This window comes from Ptiloglossa arizonensis, chromosome 3 (genome assembly GCF_051014685.1).
Source record: "Ptiloglossa arizonensis isolate GNS036 chromosome 3, iyPtiAriz1_principal, whole genome shotgun sequence".
NCBI classification, from domain to species: Eukaryota; Metazoa; Arthropoda; class Insecta; order Hymenoptera; family Colletidae; genus Ptiloglossa; species Ptiloglossa arizonensis.
This window is the reverse complement of record NC_135050.1, coordinates 26,063,070-26,081,783: the sequence shown is the minus strand read 5'-3', so window position 1 is coordinate 26,081,783 and position 18,714 is coordinate 26,063,070. Positions and strand designations below refer to the sequence as shown.

At 36.1% G+C, this 18,714-nt stretch overlaps 3 protein-coding genes across 3 annotated transcripts in view; 2 read left to right on the top strand and 1 right to left on the bottom strand.

Annotated features, from left to right (window-relative positions):
- Nucleotides 1-18,714, top strand: part of Btk29a (tyrosine-protein kinase Btk29A) — a 361,771-nt gene that overhangs the window by 156,624 nt on the left and 186,433 nt on the right. The gene's annotated exons all lie outside the window — the stretch shown is intronic.
- Nucleotides 2,791-6,445, top strand: LOC143144801 (hemolymph lipopolysaccharide-binding protein-like). Its single transcript, XM_076307602.1, has 3 exons — nt 2,791-3,290; nt 4,977-5,147; nt 5,717-6,445. The coding sequence occupies exons 1-3, from the start codon at nt 3,203-3,205 to the stop codon at nt 6,019-6,021; spliced, it is 564 nt and encodes a 187-aa protein (XP_076163717.1). The 5' UTR covers nt 2,791-3,202; the 3' UTR covers nt 6,022-6,445.
- LOC143144802 (uncharacterized) lies at nt 5,894-7,704 on the bottom strand. The gene is made up of 2 exons (XM_076307603.1): nt 7,086-7,704; nt 5,894-6,014 (listed from the first exon to the last, which is right to left on the bottom strand). Exon 1 carries the CDS (start codon nt 7,692-7,694, stop codon nt 7,254-7,256), a length of 441 nt encoding a protein of 146 aa, XP_076163718.1. The 5' UTR covers nt 7,695-7,704; the 3' UTR covers nt 5,894-6,014; nt 7,086-7,253.

Genomic DNA, 18,714 nt, shown 5'->3' with positions numbered 1-18,714 from the left:
GTAAAATTAGCTTTCGTCGTTTACAGAAATTGGTTGATTAAAAAACTAGTACCTATCTACCTAGTAGGTCCTATGTCGATTTTTTGGGCGTAAAATTAACTTTCATAGTTTACAGGAATTGGTTGATTAAAAATAGATGGTCAGAAATTTTCGAACTTTTTAAATCTGGTGCTCCATTTCAACACTCGGAAGATTTCTGGTATATTAGATATTCTATGTAGATTATTGATCATTTTCTCGATAGTCGTTGAGAAAAATTAGACACAATTCCGTTTAATTGCTCATATTCAGTATTATAGTTATCGTGTTATAATATAAACTTCGTTTTTCTATGTATTCCACGTATTATACTACTTAATACTACTCAGTGTATTCTCCAAGTATATTATTATCAAAAGATCCTTCACTCCTATAGTAACGATATTAATAATATTTCCAAATCAAAATAATTAACAGATCTCTTAAACGAGAATTCCAGAAAGCTGATTATTTCCTATAAAAACGTAAATACAACAACGACATTAATAAACCCGAGATAACTGCTGACATAAAAGATTGTGTTGCGGCACGCAAAATCGGCGCAGTCCGTCGAGCCCTACGTTTTATGGCGGGATTAGTACGAGTGCCGAGCATGTCATCGGCGCACGTGCTACCCCCCGTCAACTAACTACCCTGCCTGGGTTCTTGGAAGGCTGCTAAGCAGCTGCAAGTAATTAAGGCGACTTTCGCCGTTTTACGATTTTTAGTAACTTTGACTTCCAAGAACCCACGGTTTAAACTAACATTCCCACTCCTGGGATCCCTCTCCTGCAACTCCGCTGTCCACCTCCAAATTTCCTCGACCAATCAGATCCTGAGCCGAGTGTATATAGCGGAGGGTAGAGACGCGAAAAATGGCTTTTAGATCAGTCTTTTAGATCAGTCTTTTAGATCAAGTCTTTAGATCACGTCATTACACTACGTCACTACACGTCACACTGTTACAAGTGACAAGACTCCTACAAGTTTGCCACGAGTCACCATCACTTGCAAGACTTACAAGTTTGCCACAAGTCTATCACTTACAACTTACACACGGAGTCACTGACTTACATATTTGCCAGAAGTCACACTTGAAACATTCTTACACTTCGCTTACACAAGTCGAAACTTGAAATACAACTGTGCCAGCAAGTTCGAACAACAATCTTCACCATCATTGTACAAAATATATTATTGTTGAACCACATCGACAATAGTGCATTTTTAATCACCAACCATCTCGAGACCTCTAACGAGCTGTCGAGAAGCGCGGACGACGAGAACCTACAATCATCGACAACTCACGTCGTCCAAGGCGCAACAGATTGCTCGATAAATTTTATTGTTCGATAAGAAATGGAGCTATTAAGTTCAACGTTTCATTTTTCCAAAGACGGTACCACTATTCCATGAACGCGTACAAAGTTTCACGTAGATCTGTCGACTGGTTCGTTATTTACACTTGCTCAAAGTTAAACTGTCATAGTATTCTTCTACAATAGAAAAAAACCTACTACAAGAGTCACACGATCTATATCTACAAGTCACGAGTTCTATATCTATACTCTTATATGTACTCCTATACTTCTATATGTACTAATGTACTCGAGTCCTATATCACGAGTACAAGAGTCAAGGCCTATATTTATATTCACTATAAGCCGATAACCGTTTGGACTTGATCGAAACAACAACGAACTCGAAAAGTTTCTTCCTTTCCTATAAAAGAAACTAAAATTTCGAATCCATCGGTTAAAAATAGCCAAGAACCAAAGAATGTATCCATTGGTGGGAAATGTTCGATATCTTGACCTTTCGATTGTTCATCCACTCACGTGGGTGGAACTTGATAACGTTACTACCACTTAGATAAAACTGCTTGGAAACAGACGAAGAGCATCATCGGGCAAGAATCTCCGGATTCGAGGTCATCGTCGAAAACTGGACCACTGGAATGTTGATTCGCCGCCTCGTGTTTCCGATAGACCAGACGAACAAATAAATGAACACAACAAGGGTGCACAGGTGGCTTAAAAGCTGAGAAACGTTGGTGAAATCTCAGTCAAAGCTGGCCAATCGACGCGTAAAGTTTGCGCGCGTATTTTAACACCGAGCGATTAACACCTAAGTTACGTACGTGAAATTCTATTGTATTTTAAATATTTTTTAACATCCACAGTGCGTTCGAAGTGATCCTCACCGATCTCAATGAAATTTGGTAGGTTTGTAAATAGTTTTAAGTATATAACAATCGTAACCGAATTGTAGTCGTAGATGGCCAATTAATTGCGAAAAACATTAGTGTGAAGTTTGGAGAAATCCTTAGGTGTAATCTAGTAGTAGAATTATAGTTTTTGGTGTAATAATCTAATATAATAAACTATGATAATAATATCTAATTATAGTTCGTGCACACTTGTTTTCTTCATTGTTTTTACTATGAATTTTATATAAATTCCTATGTTTGTAGGGATGCTCTACTCAGGTACACCTGACCAATTGTTTCAAACTTTGCATTTGTGTTTTTCGTAACTGGTTGATCATCTATAATTCCAGTTATGATTATTGTACTTGTAAATCTACGATTATTGTACCTGCCAGGTTTCGTTGAAATCGGTAAGGGTCATTTCTGACCCTCGCGAGCGATTAAAATCCCCAAGTGGTTACACGATCTCGTTAATTAATTCGATATTTTTTTCACCCGGCCATTGTTTCGAAAAACTTGAGATCACGAAGTACTTTGTAAGTTCCGATTCGAATTGAGCGGAATTTATTTAAACGTGGGAATAATTTCAAAGTGTGTTTAAAAGACGACGAATTGATTCCACTTCGGTTAGTTTCGCCAACAGACTACTCCATTATCGCGTGGGTGCACTGGAAGTTTGAGAAACATTGGAATAGTTCGTTGTCGAGGCACGCTTTGACCATCGTATCTCGTGTTTTCCGTGAACAATATCGAGACGAAAGATTTGGGACCATTGTCCCATGTTTGCGTACAGACGTCGAGAAAGAGAGCTGCTCACCGACGAGAACAAACGTAAAGCTGCTCGGTTTCGTTGATATCGGTTTCACTCCGATTTGGTACATCCGGTGATATTTTTGTCGATAGGTTACTCGTGAATTTCACCGCTGAGAATCTTCTTCGTTTATCCAGAAAAGGTTTCTCCAACGAGTGTGCATCATGTACAAGCAGTCGCTGCTTCTACTCTCGCTTTTCAACGGAGTATTTTGCGGTACAATATCGTACAAGAACGAAAGCACTACTGAAGGTAATTGTAACGTAGAAATGGAAGTAATTGTAACGTAGAAATGGAAACGTGAAGACGATTGACGATTTATTCGACGATAGTGTTCGAACGATAGTCGTGAACGATAATCGTGAACGATCGATCGTAGAACTAGAAACGTAGAATAGAAACTGTAACGTAGAAATAAAAACGTGAAGACGATTGACGATTTATTCTACTATATTGTTCGAACGATAATCGTGAACGATCGTAGAACTAGAAACGTAGAATAGAAACTCTAACGTAGAAATAAAAACGTGAAGACGATTGACGATTTATTCTACTATATTGTTCGAACGATAATCGTGAACGATCGTAGAACTAGAAACGTAAAATAGAAACTCTAACGTAGAAATAAAAACGTGAAGACGATTGACGATTTATTCTACAATATTGTTCGAACGATAATCGTGAACGATCGTAGAACTAGAAACGTAGAATAGAAACTGTAACGTAGAAATAAAAACGTGAAGACGATTAACGATTCATTCTACGATATTGTTCGAACGATAATCCTGAACGATCGATCGTACGATAAATCGTGATCACGAGCTCTGTAACGTCTCTGGTTGCACACAATTGTACGTGTTCGGTAATCACCGGTTCGGTAACTGGATTTTAATAATTTAATCGTCTATCGAGGTGTACACTGCTGTTTGCTCGAGTTGGCGGTCACAAAAGTGGTCGTTTCGAACTATTTCTCTCTAACGCGAATACGATTGTCCGGTAAACGCGTCCAACAACAATCGAACGTCAACCGATTGTGTTTAATTCGGTTCGAAGAGTACTTCGTAACTTGTACCTTTTTTTCCGATGTGATTCGATTTCTTCTTAATAATTGTAACACCGTTCGAAACAAAAGTTTCGGGTTCTTCGAAGATCGCTTCTGTTCGTACATTTACGATCGTTGTAAAGATATTTCACAATTTTGTTCATAATCGTGAATTCAATTACACAAACGTATAAATATTGTTATTCCAAGCTTAATATGTAATATTAATTTATGGACGAAAAGAGGAATTTCTCTTTCTTTGTTACTCGAATGCATTCTTTCTAGATCCTCTCAGTACATACATTGAGTCGTGAACCAATACCGCGTGAGTACATTCTGATCTCTTTCTTAGATTCACTTTAAGTTCTCGTTCGTTCGTTGAGTAAATAAATAACTAGAAACGGAATTTAACAACTAAGAAATGGAAAGGAGCGCGAGACTAGAAACGAAATTCAACGAGAGAACCCTTAAGTTACAAATTCACGAACTCTCGCGGCATCGATGAGTTCTCGTTCATCCGTTGTGTAAATAAATAACTAGAAACGGAATTTAACAACTAAGAAACGAAAAGGAGCGCGAGACTAGAGACGAGATTTAACGAGAACCTTTAAGTTACAAATTTACGAACTCTCGCGGCATCGATGAGTTCTCGTTCGTCCGTTGTGTAAATAAATAACTAGAAACGGAATTTAGCAACTAAGAAACGAAAAGGAGCGCGAGACTGGAGACGGGATTCAACGAGAATCTTTAAGTTACAAATTCACGAACTCTCGCGACGAGTTCTCGTTCGTCCGTTGCGCAAATGAATAATTAAAAAAAAAAAAAAATAAACGAAATTTAACAACCGAGAACGAACGCTAGAGAGATTCACCGAGAGAATTACCCTTATCTTCCAGGTCCTGCACAGACAATAATTCATATGCTGAGCACTTGCAACGGATGCAGAAATTGCATGAGTGTTTTAGGAAGAAGCGATTATACTATCACCCCGAACATAGGAGCGCACAAGTTGCACTTGGAGGGAAAAAAATGGAACAACGCGCGCAAGATGTGCATGCAGGAAGGAGGTGATGCAAGCAATAATTTACACACGATACAACGTTAATAACGACACTGTCGCTCGCGAGAACTATTTCTCAATTTCAGGAATAATTCTTCATTTCTCAACGAAACCTCCCTCTCGCGAAACATCGTTTTTCGATATTATTTCTACGATTCTTGTAAATTATTCCACGGAATTCGATGTATTTTTACGCGTCACGGTTGCGATTATTATTACAACCGAATCTTGGAACAATGACAAAATCACGTCTGTGTCGTGAGCCTCGATGATAATAATAGTAACAAAAATAATAATAATACATCGTTATTTTGCGTCAGAATTGTACCATGACGTTAAGTATCGAGTAAAAAAAACAAAAAAAAATAAAAAGAATAACGTTCTACGATAGTTGCACCCACGCGAGGTGTATTATTATCCTAACCTCGATAAGTGTGACGTAAGAACACAATATGAAATATAAAATGAAAGATGCGATGGAATAAACGATGTAGAGAGATCGACTGCAACGGAGCCAAGTGGACGAATTTGGTCACGTTTAATAATCAATTATTAAACGGATTGATTGTTCGATAGGTTACTTGGCCATCTTGAACTCGTTGGACGAGGAAAAGGTTTTGCTGAAGCAGATGGGCATGGTGAATGTGGGCGAAGTCTGGCTGGGTGTTCACGATCGGTTCGAGGAAGGCGATTGGGTGACTCTGACCGGTGAATCGTTGGAGAGTGCTGGATACAACAAATGGACGAATACGTTGTTGATGACCCATCGTAGGAATTTCTTGGGCCTCGAGGACTGTGCAACCCTCTTGAACAGTGGAGGCATGAACGACAGGCTCTGTATCCAACACAAGCCGTTCTTCTGCGAGATGGACCTCTGTTAAGATGAAAAGATCGACGTTTGATGCACGATGAACGATTAAGTGTCGCGATCAGTTTAGCGTGAAAAATAAGTTGAATTTTGTACGTAAGGAATGGTGGAAGACAGTGTGGACGGAGTGGGAGAAGTAATGGATGTTTCTATTTGTATTGGTATATTAGGTATTAGGTATAACTGTATATCTAAGTATTTGTTGTTGGGGTATATCTTGTATGAAGTGTAACGGTATACTGAGGTGTCTGTGAATATACCAGGTGTGAGGTCCTAAGTAGAATACTAGTATATCAGGTAGATGCTATAATAGTATACTTAACTACAATACTAGTATATCAGGTACAGGGTATAACAGTATGCTTAACTACAATACTAGTATATCAGGTAGATGGTATAACAGTATACTTAACTACAATACTAGTATATCAGGTACAGGGTATAACAGTATGCTTAACTACAATACTAGTATATCAGGTACAGGGTATAACCGTATGCTTAACTACAATACTAGTATATCAGGTACAGGGTACAACAGTATGCTTAACTACAATACTAGTATATTAGGTACAGAGTGTAACAATATACCTAACTACAATACTAGTATATCAGGTACAGGATATAAAAATATGCTTAATTACAATACTAGTATATCAGGTACAGGGTATAGCAGTATACTTAACCACAATACTAGTACATAAAGTATAAGGTATAACAGTATACTTAATTACAATACTAGTATATTAGGTACATAGTATAACAATATACCTAACTACAATACTAGCACATCAAGTATAAGGTATAACAGTATACTTAATTACAATACTAGTATATTAGGTACATAGTATAACAGTATACCTAACTACAATACTAGTATATCAAGTACAGGGTATAACAGTGTACCTCACTACAATACTAATATATCAGGTACAAAGTATAACAGTATTCCTAACTAAAATACTGGTATATCAGGTACAAGGTATAACAGTATATCTTATAGCTACAATGCAATAAAAACACATTACCTCTTAACTCCGTCCATGTTGCCTTCCTCAACTCCTTATACATTGAATTTACCTTAATTTTCTAAGTACTCTTCTTGCAATACCATCAGTTTGAATATCCACGAAAGAGTCCACACTTGGGTCCAAACGGACCCGTAATTTCTCCTCGCTCGTACAAACATTTCAAATAAAATTCCTATTATTATTTCATCCTATCTGTATTTCATTCTTAAGGAAAGTACTAACAGTTGTAATTAAACGATACGAAACTCTGTCTAGGTTTTGCAATAAAAATTCCGAGCCCCAGAGGGATAAACTTGATCGCAAGAATACGTAATGGTGACGTTAATAATTTGTGCCAATAATATCTTGGACCTAGTAACAATACTAACAGTAATGTTCTAAAGATTGTTGAAACGAGAATAATCATGGACAGTGTCAAGTAATGTCGATGTCTCGCTGACATCGTGGATCCTTCCAAGGCTGATATCAATCTACTCCAGACACTAGAACTGGCACTGGCAACGTTGATAGAACTAGTTAAAAGAACACTAAACTTGTAGAAATTCGAAAACGAAAGAAAAATATTTGTAAAATCGAAACACTCGCGATCTAATTCCGATTGCTCCCGGAGTAATGAACTTCCCCGATGTCTGGTCCCGATCCGGAGCGCTAAGAGCATTGAAATCGTATTTCAGTCTGAACCGATAACGTTGGAATTGACACGGAAATGGTAATGGGGGCTCCCAGCTTCCCACAATCGAGCAACAGAGAATAACATTGACTGTCACGTTGGTATTACACTTCGTCTGTGGTAGTGGATAAGGAAAGAGGGTTGGAAAGTCCGATGACTCGACGCCTGGATATAGTCATTGCGTACCGTCAGTGAACAGGTTCATCGACGACGCGTGTCACGACTACGTTACGACTCGATTGCGATTGGTACGACGAACTCGAGAAAATTTTTATCCGAGCAACCGTCTCGAGTAACGACCACAAGACAAACAACTTTTCATTCGTCGAAATATATCACGACGATAACAAATTTAATTCGGACCGAATAAACATCGCGAATGTATCGTTATTGACTCATACGTCATCTATTCGAATGGAATGTTTGCTAATTTCGGAGGATACGATCGGAATGTTTAGACGATTCAAGGTGTATTAAAATCTTCTTTTAAAGGGTGTTTTTTTTTGTTTGGGACGATAGACAGTAAAATTTTATTTATAGGCTGAGACTGTAAGTGTGGAAGAAATCTTGGAAACTAAACTGGAGGAACCACCGTTTGAAGAAGTATTTAAGGGACGTTATGGGCAATAAAATGTTATTTATGTTAAGACTAGAAGGATAGAAAAATTCTTGGAAAGTAGACTAGACTAACCTCGGTTTAAGGACGCATTCGCTTTTCGGGATGTGTATGGGCGATAAAATGTTATTTATGGACTAAGACTATAAGTGTAAAAAAATCTTGGAAAGTAGACTAGAATAAGCTCCGTTTAAAAAATGGGTAATAAAATGTTATTTATACGCTAAAAATAAAACTGAAAGTATAAAGAAGAATCTAGAAAAAAATGGTTTTGGTACTTCTTGAAAGTTGTCTCTCTCTGAAGAAAAGAAAAAAATAATATCTCTGCACTCGACAGTCGTGGACAGTAAATTGTTTTCACGTGCGCTTTAATTGCCCAAAAATTGAATCGTTTCTATTCATTTCGAATGGAAATTAATTAAAGAAATATTTCAAGCAAGCTGGCCGAATTAAACGCTCGGGGAACTCTCCCGTTGATAAATAAATCGATATTTCCCACGCTGCGATTCACGAAACCAGAAATCAAGAGAGTGGTGTTTCTATAATTTTCTTCGATTAAAATTTAGGAGATAAGCTCGCTGTATGTTTAAAACGATAAGAGAGAAATATACGAGAATTGCTTTATTATCGATCGTAAGTTCAAGTTCGTATTTTTCTACAATAAATATTTTTATTTCAACCCTTCGAGACACTCTCTCTCTCTCTCTCTCTCTCTAGGTTCACGCTCCTCTATTGGAAAATATTGGCTCAGTATTTAAATATTACAATTCTAGAACTGCGAAATATTTATTTTTCGTTTATGTATAAGTGTTAATAAATACTATCCACGTTTTTCTCACTCTCTGTTGCATTTCTACATTTATACCAATTTTAATTCATTTCCCCCCAAATATTTTACTTACTACGAGTAAAATAATTTTTCTAATTTCACTTGCATCTTTCAGAAAGAACTCTGTACAGTTTATGGGTAAACGAATAATCCCATAGAACCATAGAACACACACTGAAGTTCAACGAGACAAATGTTTCGTGAAAAATCATCGTTTACCCCCTCTACAGTGCGCATTATCGAGATATAAATTAACAAACATTAACCGAGAACAATTAAAGAATAGAACAACGTATCTCTTTGGAATCTTGAGAGCAACTCTACACAGCTCATTGGTACTCTTAAACGTGCTCAGTGGAACATTAGCAAGATACAATAATAAACGACTTACATTAATATTAACATTTTTACAAAGACGAGAAAGCGATACGTTTCTGTAAAAAAATTCCCGATCGGTGGTAATTATGTTTAATTCCCATCGATATCGCGTGTCTACGGTCGCGTGTCATAATCGAGAATGTAATCAAGTTCGTGAATTATACTCGAACAAATTGCAACGTGTAAAAAATATTAAAATAACAAGACTCGTATAATTATCTCCGCGTACACCGATGTATCTCGACGTGAATTTTACACGATCCATTCGATCCGCAATAATTAAATCCACAGGTCGTTGTTACCGCAACAGCTTGTTTTCTATGCAACAAATGCAGCATGTGTGAGCAATTAACCAGGCTGCGTGAGATCGCGAGATGAATAGTTGTTTTCGGTCTAAGAAACTTTTCTGCGCCTCGAACGATGTTCAAGGTTGCACGTAGGAAGGGAGAGGGGGGATGAAAAACTACGTTAATTGATTTCCATCGTGTTATCGCGATGAGAAAAAAAATTCACCGTGAACCTTGTTAATTTTGCGAAGAATATTAAAAAACGAAGTAAGCAAAATTTAAGTAGACGCTTGAAATACTAATAAGCGTTCCACTGATTCCAAGGAACTGTAAACTTAGGATTGTTTATCTTCAAAAGGGTGGAAGAAAATATAGAGGAAACAAGAAATGCGAAAAATTTGAAATTGTTCGAAAATGGTTAATTGTTGGTCATGGATCGTAGCTTGGAAAGGAACGCGCGAAATGCAAAGATTCGAACGCTGTTTTACGAACGAAAAATGGATATTTATATTGTAAGTAAAATAAAAAAAAAAAAAAAAAGAAACTGAAGAATAGTAATTAGCGAGGATTGAAAGCGATAAATTGAGATAATTGAGAACGTTAGATCGGAGAAGTCGAGATTTGTATCGTGAATAAAAGGAAATGTCAAAAATAGTAAGTAACAAGCGTAGGAGGTGATAAATTTAGATAACAAAGGACTGCGCGATCGTGAAAATTGATATTTATATCGCGAAGGAAAACAACTGTCAAAAAATGATAATTAACAAGCACGCGAAGCGATAAATCGAGATTGCGAAGAACGGTGCGTTTATTCTAGGAAATTTCTTTGTTATTTATTAGGATTCTAAGCGAAATCTAACGTATCGAACGCAACGAATAATCGATATAACTGGTTATCTTAGGACGAGACATTTTTCAGAAAAATTTATAAGTTCACGAGTGAGTTTGGCGTTAAAAATTCGAAGAACCACGATATCGTTGCAACATGAGTGCACTAACCTGCAGTAACATTAGTGAAACGTTGACTAATTTTACGCGCGCGCGAGTGTTCAACAATCGAGGATAGTTTATTCTCGTCCAACGACACGTAAACAAATTATTTTCCCGGATCGATGCGACGCGCGTTTTAAATAAACTACTATCATCGAGAATCGAGTTAACACGATATTTAGCCAATTGTTACACAATCGAATCATTCGAAAAACAATAATCATTCTTTCCATTTTACATTGCGGTTGTAATACAATTACAAGTATATTCCCCAAAAATAAACACACCGTTCACTGTTATCTCAATTTATCGCTTTCCACGCGCGTCGACTATTATTTCCATCGGTTTCTCCTATTTACAATATAAACATCGACTTTTACGCGTAAAATACCGTTACGAATTTTGCGTATCTCGCATTGTTTCGAATTGTGTTCGAAATCGACAATATCAAATTTTTCGCTTGCACTCGTTTTATTTGTTTTTAAAAATAACTTTTCCATCGTGTTTGCGCAAAATGATCGAAGGTTGCTTGTAAATCGACAACACTTTGTTCAAAATTTCGTTCAATTTTGAATATTTTTTGCCCGCCACAATCGACCAGGAAAATTATCTAAGGCTTACGGTTGCTTGTAAATCGATAACAATTTGTTCAAAATTTCGTTCAATTTTGAATATTTTTTTCCCGCCACAATCGACCAGGAAAATTATCTAAAGCTTACGGTTGCTTGTAAATCGATAACACTTTGTTCAAAATTTCGTTCAATTTTGAATATTTTTTTTCCCGCCACAATCGACCAGGAAAATAATCAAAAACTTACGGTTGCTTGTAAATCGATAACACTTTACTCAAAATTTCGTTCAATTTTGAATATTTTTTTCCCGCCACAATCGACCAGGAAAATAATCAAAAACTTACGGTTGCTTGTAAATCGATAATAGTTTGTTCAAAATTTCGTTCAATTTTGAATATTTTTTTTCCCGCCACAATCGACCAGGAAAATAATCAAAAACTTACGGTTGCTTGTAAATCGATAACACTTTACTCAAAATTTCGTTCAATTTTGAATATTTTTTTCCCGCCACAATCGACCAGGAAAATAATCAAAAACTTACGGTTGCTTGTAAATCGATAACACTTTACTCAAAATTTCGTTCAATTTTGAATATTTTTTTCCCGCCACAATCGACCAGGAAAATAATCAAAAACTTACGGTTGCTTGTAAATCGATAATACTTTGTTCAAAATTTCGTTCAATTTTGAATATTTTTTTTCCCGCCACAATCGACCAGGAAAATAATCAAAAACTTACGGTTGCTTGTAAATCGATAACACTTTACTCAAAATTTCGTTCAATTTTGAATATTTTTTTCCCGCCACAATCGACCAGGAAAATAATCAAAAACTTACGGTTGCTTGTAAATCGATAATACTTTGTTCAAAATTTCGTTCAATTTTGAATATTTTTTTTCCCGCCACAATCGACCAGGAAAATAATCGAAGGCTTACGGTTGCTTGTAAATCGATAACACTTTTTGTTCAAAATTTCGTTCAATTTTGAATATTTTTTTCCCGCCGCAATCGACCAGGAAAATAATCAAAAACTTACGGTTGCTTGTAAATCGATAATAGTTTGTTCAAAATTTCGTTCAATTTTGAATATTTTTTTCCTGCCACAATCGACCAGGAACATAATCGAAGGCTTACGGTTGTTTGTAAATCGATAACACTTTGTTCAAAATTTCGTTCAATTTTGAATATTTTTTTCCCGCCACAATCGACCAGGAAAATAATCAAAAACTTACGGTTGCTTGTAAATCGATAACACTTTACTCAAAATTTCGTTCAATTTTGAATATTTTTTTCCCGCCACAATCGACCAGGAAAACCAGTCGTGAATTAGAGAACGTTCTACGTGCATTAGAATCGATTGGAAATTCCCTGAGAGATAAGAAGAGTTGCAAACGTAACACGGTGGGGGAAACGATGATCTTGAAACGTGAATCCGAGAAATTCAAGGTTCCCACAATGGTCCTGAGTATCCAAACGTCGGTTCCGTTTGTTCACCCGATAGACAAGGCGAGGCCGGAACGTCGAAGCAGGAAGGAGAAGCATCGCATAAAAGCTCGCGAACGAGGCTGGTCAGTTTAGTGAAACAACGTCAATCGTTGACGCGCAACCGTTGAATCGACAAACGTTCGCGGGGTGTCTTTTATACGAGTAACCGAACGAATCTGTACGTGAAATTAAATACTCCGACGATATTAACGCTTCGCTTTCGAAGACTGTCCCGCGACGAGAATCTATTTGTATGAGGAAATTTCTCCGAGCGTTATATACAAATAATATAAATTGTAAAAGTGATCATTTTCTTTGTGAAAAAGTTATATTCAAAACTACATACTTTAATAGAATTTTGAGTGATAAGTTTATTTGTGAAAAAGTATGTAGTCTTGAATATAAATTTTTCACAAAGATAATTATCGTTCTTCGATGAAGAATTATTATATAGATAATTTTCAATATAACCTTGATCAAATAAAAATTTTTATGAAATAAAAATCACACTTTAGATATTAATTCTTTGCTCTGGAAATTTCTCGAGGCAAAAATTATGTAACTTTTTCACAAAGTTTTAACTTTTTAACAAAGAAATAACCATTCTTCTAATATTAATTCTCTGCTCTTGAAGAGTCTCTCGCGACGAATTATTATATATATAATTTTTAATATAACTTCCTTACAAAAAATAAAAATCACACTTCAGATATTAATTCTTTGCTTTGGAAATTTCTCGAAGCAAAAATTATATATACTTTTAAACGTAACTTTTTCACAAAGAAATTACTATTCTTCCAATATTAATTCTCAGCACTCGAAGATTCTCTCGTGACGAATTACATATCATTTCTAATATAACTTTCTTACAAAATATAAAGATCACACTTTCGATATTAATTCTGCTCTGGAAATTTCTCGAGGCAAAAATTACATACAATATTGAATAGAACTTTTTCACTTCGGTACTTGAAATATTCTTACATTGTACAAGACAGAATATTTGAAGAAATGCAAAAAAAATTGTCCATTGTTTCAAATTGGAAAGATTACGTTCCACCCTCTAGAGGATCGTTGTGGGAGTTCTCTTCGATCATTCTATTTTCTTCGAATAATACTAAAATAAGAAATTTACAATTTGGAAATGAAAACAAGTTTATTTTGTCGATAGGTCGTAAAGGTCGTCGCATACCCGCGACAAGTGAATCGGAACGACTGTTTTCTTTTTCCGAAAACACAGCATGTATAAGCAGTTAACAATTCTTCTCGTTCTCGCGAGCGGGACGTTTTGTTACCCGTTTGTAAATTTCTACAATAGAACTGGGCCTAACAACTCACACGTGTACGAAGTGAAAGTATTCAATGACACTACGTCTGTCACAAGTAACAGCGGTAGGTTATACGTAGAAAAATAAAAATTTATCGAGAAATATGAAAGATTGGTTCGTTGATCGTGTCGAGTCTGACATCTTGGTCATTTTGTGATTACATGGTACGCAATGTTGACGTTACAAAGCTCGAGTTTAATTGTTTTTTTAATTTGATTGTATTTTATTTTATTTCATTTTACTTTATTTCATTTTGTTTTATTTATGTACATATATAATCTTCCAGTATTCCCTTGCAATGTTTTCAATGAACATTTGACAGGTCGATGCAAAACAAGATAATTTTCGTTAAGTGTTTCCTCTGTAGTTGTATCTATGCGTGCAACGATGTATATACATAGTTTAAACGTAGAACAACAAATTGTATCAATGAATACCAAAGACTAGTAGAACAGGTATCTAACTGATCTTACGAATTTCTGGCTCGATGCTTATTTTCGTTTTATTTTTTAATAAAAAATATTTTTTAATGCGTACAATCTTGCTACGATAAAGAACGTGTTGTTAAAAAGTCTCGATTATGAGTAAAAACGAGCGAAAATATTTCACGATCGATCGTAAAATATATTTGTTCTACGTCGATGTATTTGTTATCCACGTGAACTTGTTTTCGACAATATTGTGCTCGCAATAAACAACTTTAGCTTTGTTTGTTAACGTTTTGCAATTTCTTTATTTTTCTCGTAACCGGTGCACTAGAGGGAAACTCATTAAAAGTATCAACGTTTCCATTGCATAATTTCGTAACAAGATCGATAGTGTAATGTCAAAAACAATTTTGATAATTAAATACAGGAAGATGAATTTATCTCTGAAACGAAACGTTCGATTATCGATAGATCGGTTAAATGCAAATGTTTCTTACCTTTGGTACATTTATTTTACCGAAATCTTATTTTTTCATTGCATAATTTCCTTTCTAAGATCAATAGTGTAACGTCGAAAACAATTTCGACAACCAGATACAGAAAGATAAATTTATTTCTGAAACGAAACGTTCAATTATCGATAGATCGTTTAAATGCAAATGTTTCTTACCTTTGGTACATTTATTTTACCGAAATCTTATTTTTTCATTGCATAATTTCCTTTCTAAGATCAATAGTGTAACGTCGAAAACAATTTCGACGACCAGATACAGAAAGATGAAATTATCTCTGAAACGAAACGTTCGATTGTCGATAGTAATGAAATGATAGGTTAAACGCAAATATTTCCCACCTCCGGTAAATTTATATTAACGAAATCGCTCGAGAGATTTGTCACCGCGTATATCAGTGACCATTGTTTTCGAAGAAAGTGGTAATTGGAATGGAATTCACGCAACAAGTCTTGCAGTACGTGTCGTTACTCAACAAGTGTGCCATTTCTCTCGCAGAAAATTGGACACCCTGTGCGAATTAGAGACCGTAACTATGAACCCATTGCAACAAGATTCTATATTAAAAACTCGTCCGAATTAACACGATCTAACGAGCGATATTACACGTTTCTCGATATATAATTAATCGTTCAATTCGAAGACAATAATGACTTAGACTCGTGGAACTATACCAGGTTGTTCGATAAATTTTGTCGCTCGATAAAACTTCTCGAACAACCTATTACTTTATCGATACACACTCTCGAACGTTTTTATCGTCGTGGTAGATTTTAATGAATTTTTTAAATCGTCCATTGAATAACGTTCACGCCACACCTATCATTCGAACCGTGGGAATTCATTAACGAGTTCTTCTCGTGCAAAAACTTAATTACTCGTACTTACAAGTGCGACACGTGGAAGAAGTAAACCTTCGAACGCAGATCACGAACGTGGAAACGAAAGAATACGAATTACACGTGTTTGTGTAATTTTTCTCGACTCGAATTTCAAAAAAATAAAATAAAAAAGAAACAACTGCAAACCGTTTCGAGAATACTCGCGCGTAAGTTTCGAAGCTACGTTAAAGCTATCCGTAACTCGATATTTGCAATTGGTTTTTCCCAGTGATGCAAGCCGGAAACATCGTCGCGAGAAACGATAGATGTCACGAGTCAGTTGAAATTTTTCTTAACTCGGAGGTTAAAACGATACGGGAAGCACGAACTCCGAATCGATACGCACGAATACGAAAGGATTCTCGAATCGTTTGTCCGTGTCTGTTTGCGTTTCGATTTATTTTCGTAGCGCACGACGAATAAAAACGTAATTGCTCGGTCACGTTTATCGGTGTTGTTGAAAATCTTCCAACGAGCGAAATAAATATTCGTGGGAACCGGACGCGTGTTTCTATGAACTTGCCACGCGAGTGTATAAATGCATCGCGGGCCTTGTATATTGCGGTACACCCGGTATGTACTGTGGTCAACCACCCCTGTGTACGTATTGATTCGTTTCGTAAATTCATAACTGCTTTTCAGTTGCAAATTTAACACTCCGTGCTCCTATATTTGCACGGTTCCCGCCATTGGCTGTTCCATCGATCTGTTCGTTGATTAGTGTAATCGATTAACCAAAAAAAAAAAAAAAAAAAAAAGAAGGAAGATTCACCAAGAAACGACCCCCTCTTTTTCCAGATTCTCAGCCGGTAATTATGAGCGGTCAGAACAACTACCATGCCGGTCAACAAATATTTTACGTTAACTGGGTAGCGAACGATTGCTCCCGGAATTGCACCAACATCTTAACAAGAAGCGATTACGTTATCAGTCCAGGCATAGGAGCTCATAAGTACCACTCTCGCGGAATGAAGTGGAACATGGCGCGGAAAGTTTGCGAGGGAGAGGGAGGTGATGCAAACAATTTATACGGGATACGATAACGGTAGCGGGGGTAACGTAATTGATAGATTTGCCTTTTACGGAGGCGCGAGCGCGACGCTTATAACGAGGGGCTACCGTAAAACGATCACGGTGGTGTCAAAATCGTTTCTCGTCCGTCGATAAATTCGAAACTCGGGTGATTATTTTCGAAAACTATGGAGAAGTATTATTTCACGTTTTCGAGGTGTTCGGTCGTTTTCGTGATACGTCGTAATTGTCGAATCTTGGTCCAACGAGTTGTATAGTAAATTTATTTTACTAGTTGTATGCTGAATCTATACGATACTTAGTTGCTGTATATTGAATCTATGCAAGACTAGAGTCGTATACTACGTCTATACGATACTATAGTCGCTGTATACTGAATCTATGCAAGACTAGAGTCGTATACTACGTCTATAGGATACTATAGTCGCTGTATATTGAATCTATGCAAGACTAGAGTCGTATACTACGTCTATACGATACTATAGTCGCTGTATACTAAATCTATGCAAGGCTAAAGTTGTATACTACGTTTATACGATACTATAGTCGCTGTATACTACATCTATGCAAGACTAGAGTCGTATACTACGTCTATAGGATACTATAGTCGCTGTATACTGAATCTATGCAAGACTAGAGTCGTATACTACGTCTATACGATACTATAGTCGCTGTATACTAAATGTATCCAAGACTAGAGTCGTCTATTACGTCTATATGATACTATAGTCGCTGTATACTGAATCTATGCAAGACTAGAGACGTATATTACGTCTATACGATACTATAGTCGCTGTATACTAAATCTATATCAGACTAAGTTCGGTATATACTGAATTTATATCAGACTGTAGTCGATATACTAAATTTACATGCGACTATAGTCGTATACTAAATTTATACGAGACTGTAGTCGTTGTATATTAACTCTATATGAGATTATAATCATTGCATACTAAATCTAGACGAAACTATAGTCGTTGTACGATATTATAATCATTGTATACTAAATCTACACAAAATTATAGTTATTGTACGAGATTATAATCATTGTATACTAAATCTACACAAAATTATAGTTATTGTACGAGATTATAATCATTGTATACTAAACATGCACGAAATTATAGTTGTTGTATGAGATTATAATCATTGTATACTAAATCTACACGAAACTATAACCTTCTGTTCTATACTCTATACGAGATTATAATCATTGTATACTAAATCTACACGAAACTATAGTCTTTCGTTGTATCCTCTATAGGAGATTATAATCATTGTATACTAAATCTACACGAAACTATAGCTTTTCCTTCTATACTCCATACAAGATTATAATCATTTCATACTAAATCTACAAGAAACTATAGTCTCTCGCTGCACACTCTATACAAGATTATAATCCATGTACACTAAATCTACACGAGACAATAATCGTACACTAAATCTACGCGAGACTACTACTACTCGAAACTATAACCTTTCGTTCTATACTCTACACAAGATTATAATCATTTCATACTAAATCTACAAGAAACTATAGTCTCTCGCTCCAAACTCTATACAAGATTATAATCCATGTACACTAAATCTACACGAGACAATAATCGTCTACTAAATCTACGCGAGACTACAATCGTATACCAAATCCACGGTCTCGTTTCGTGC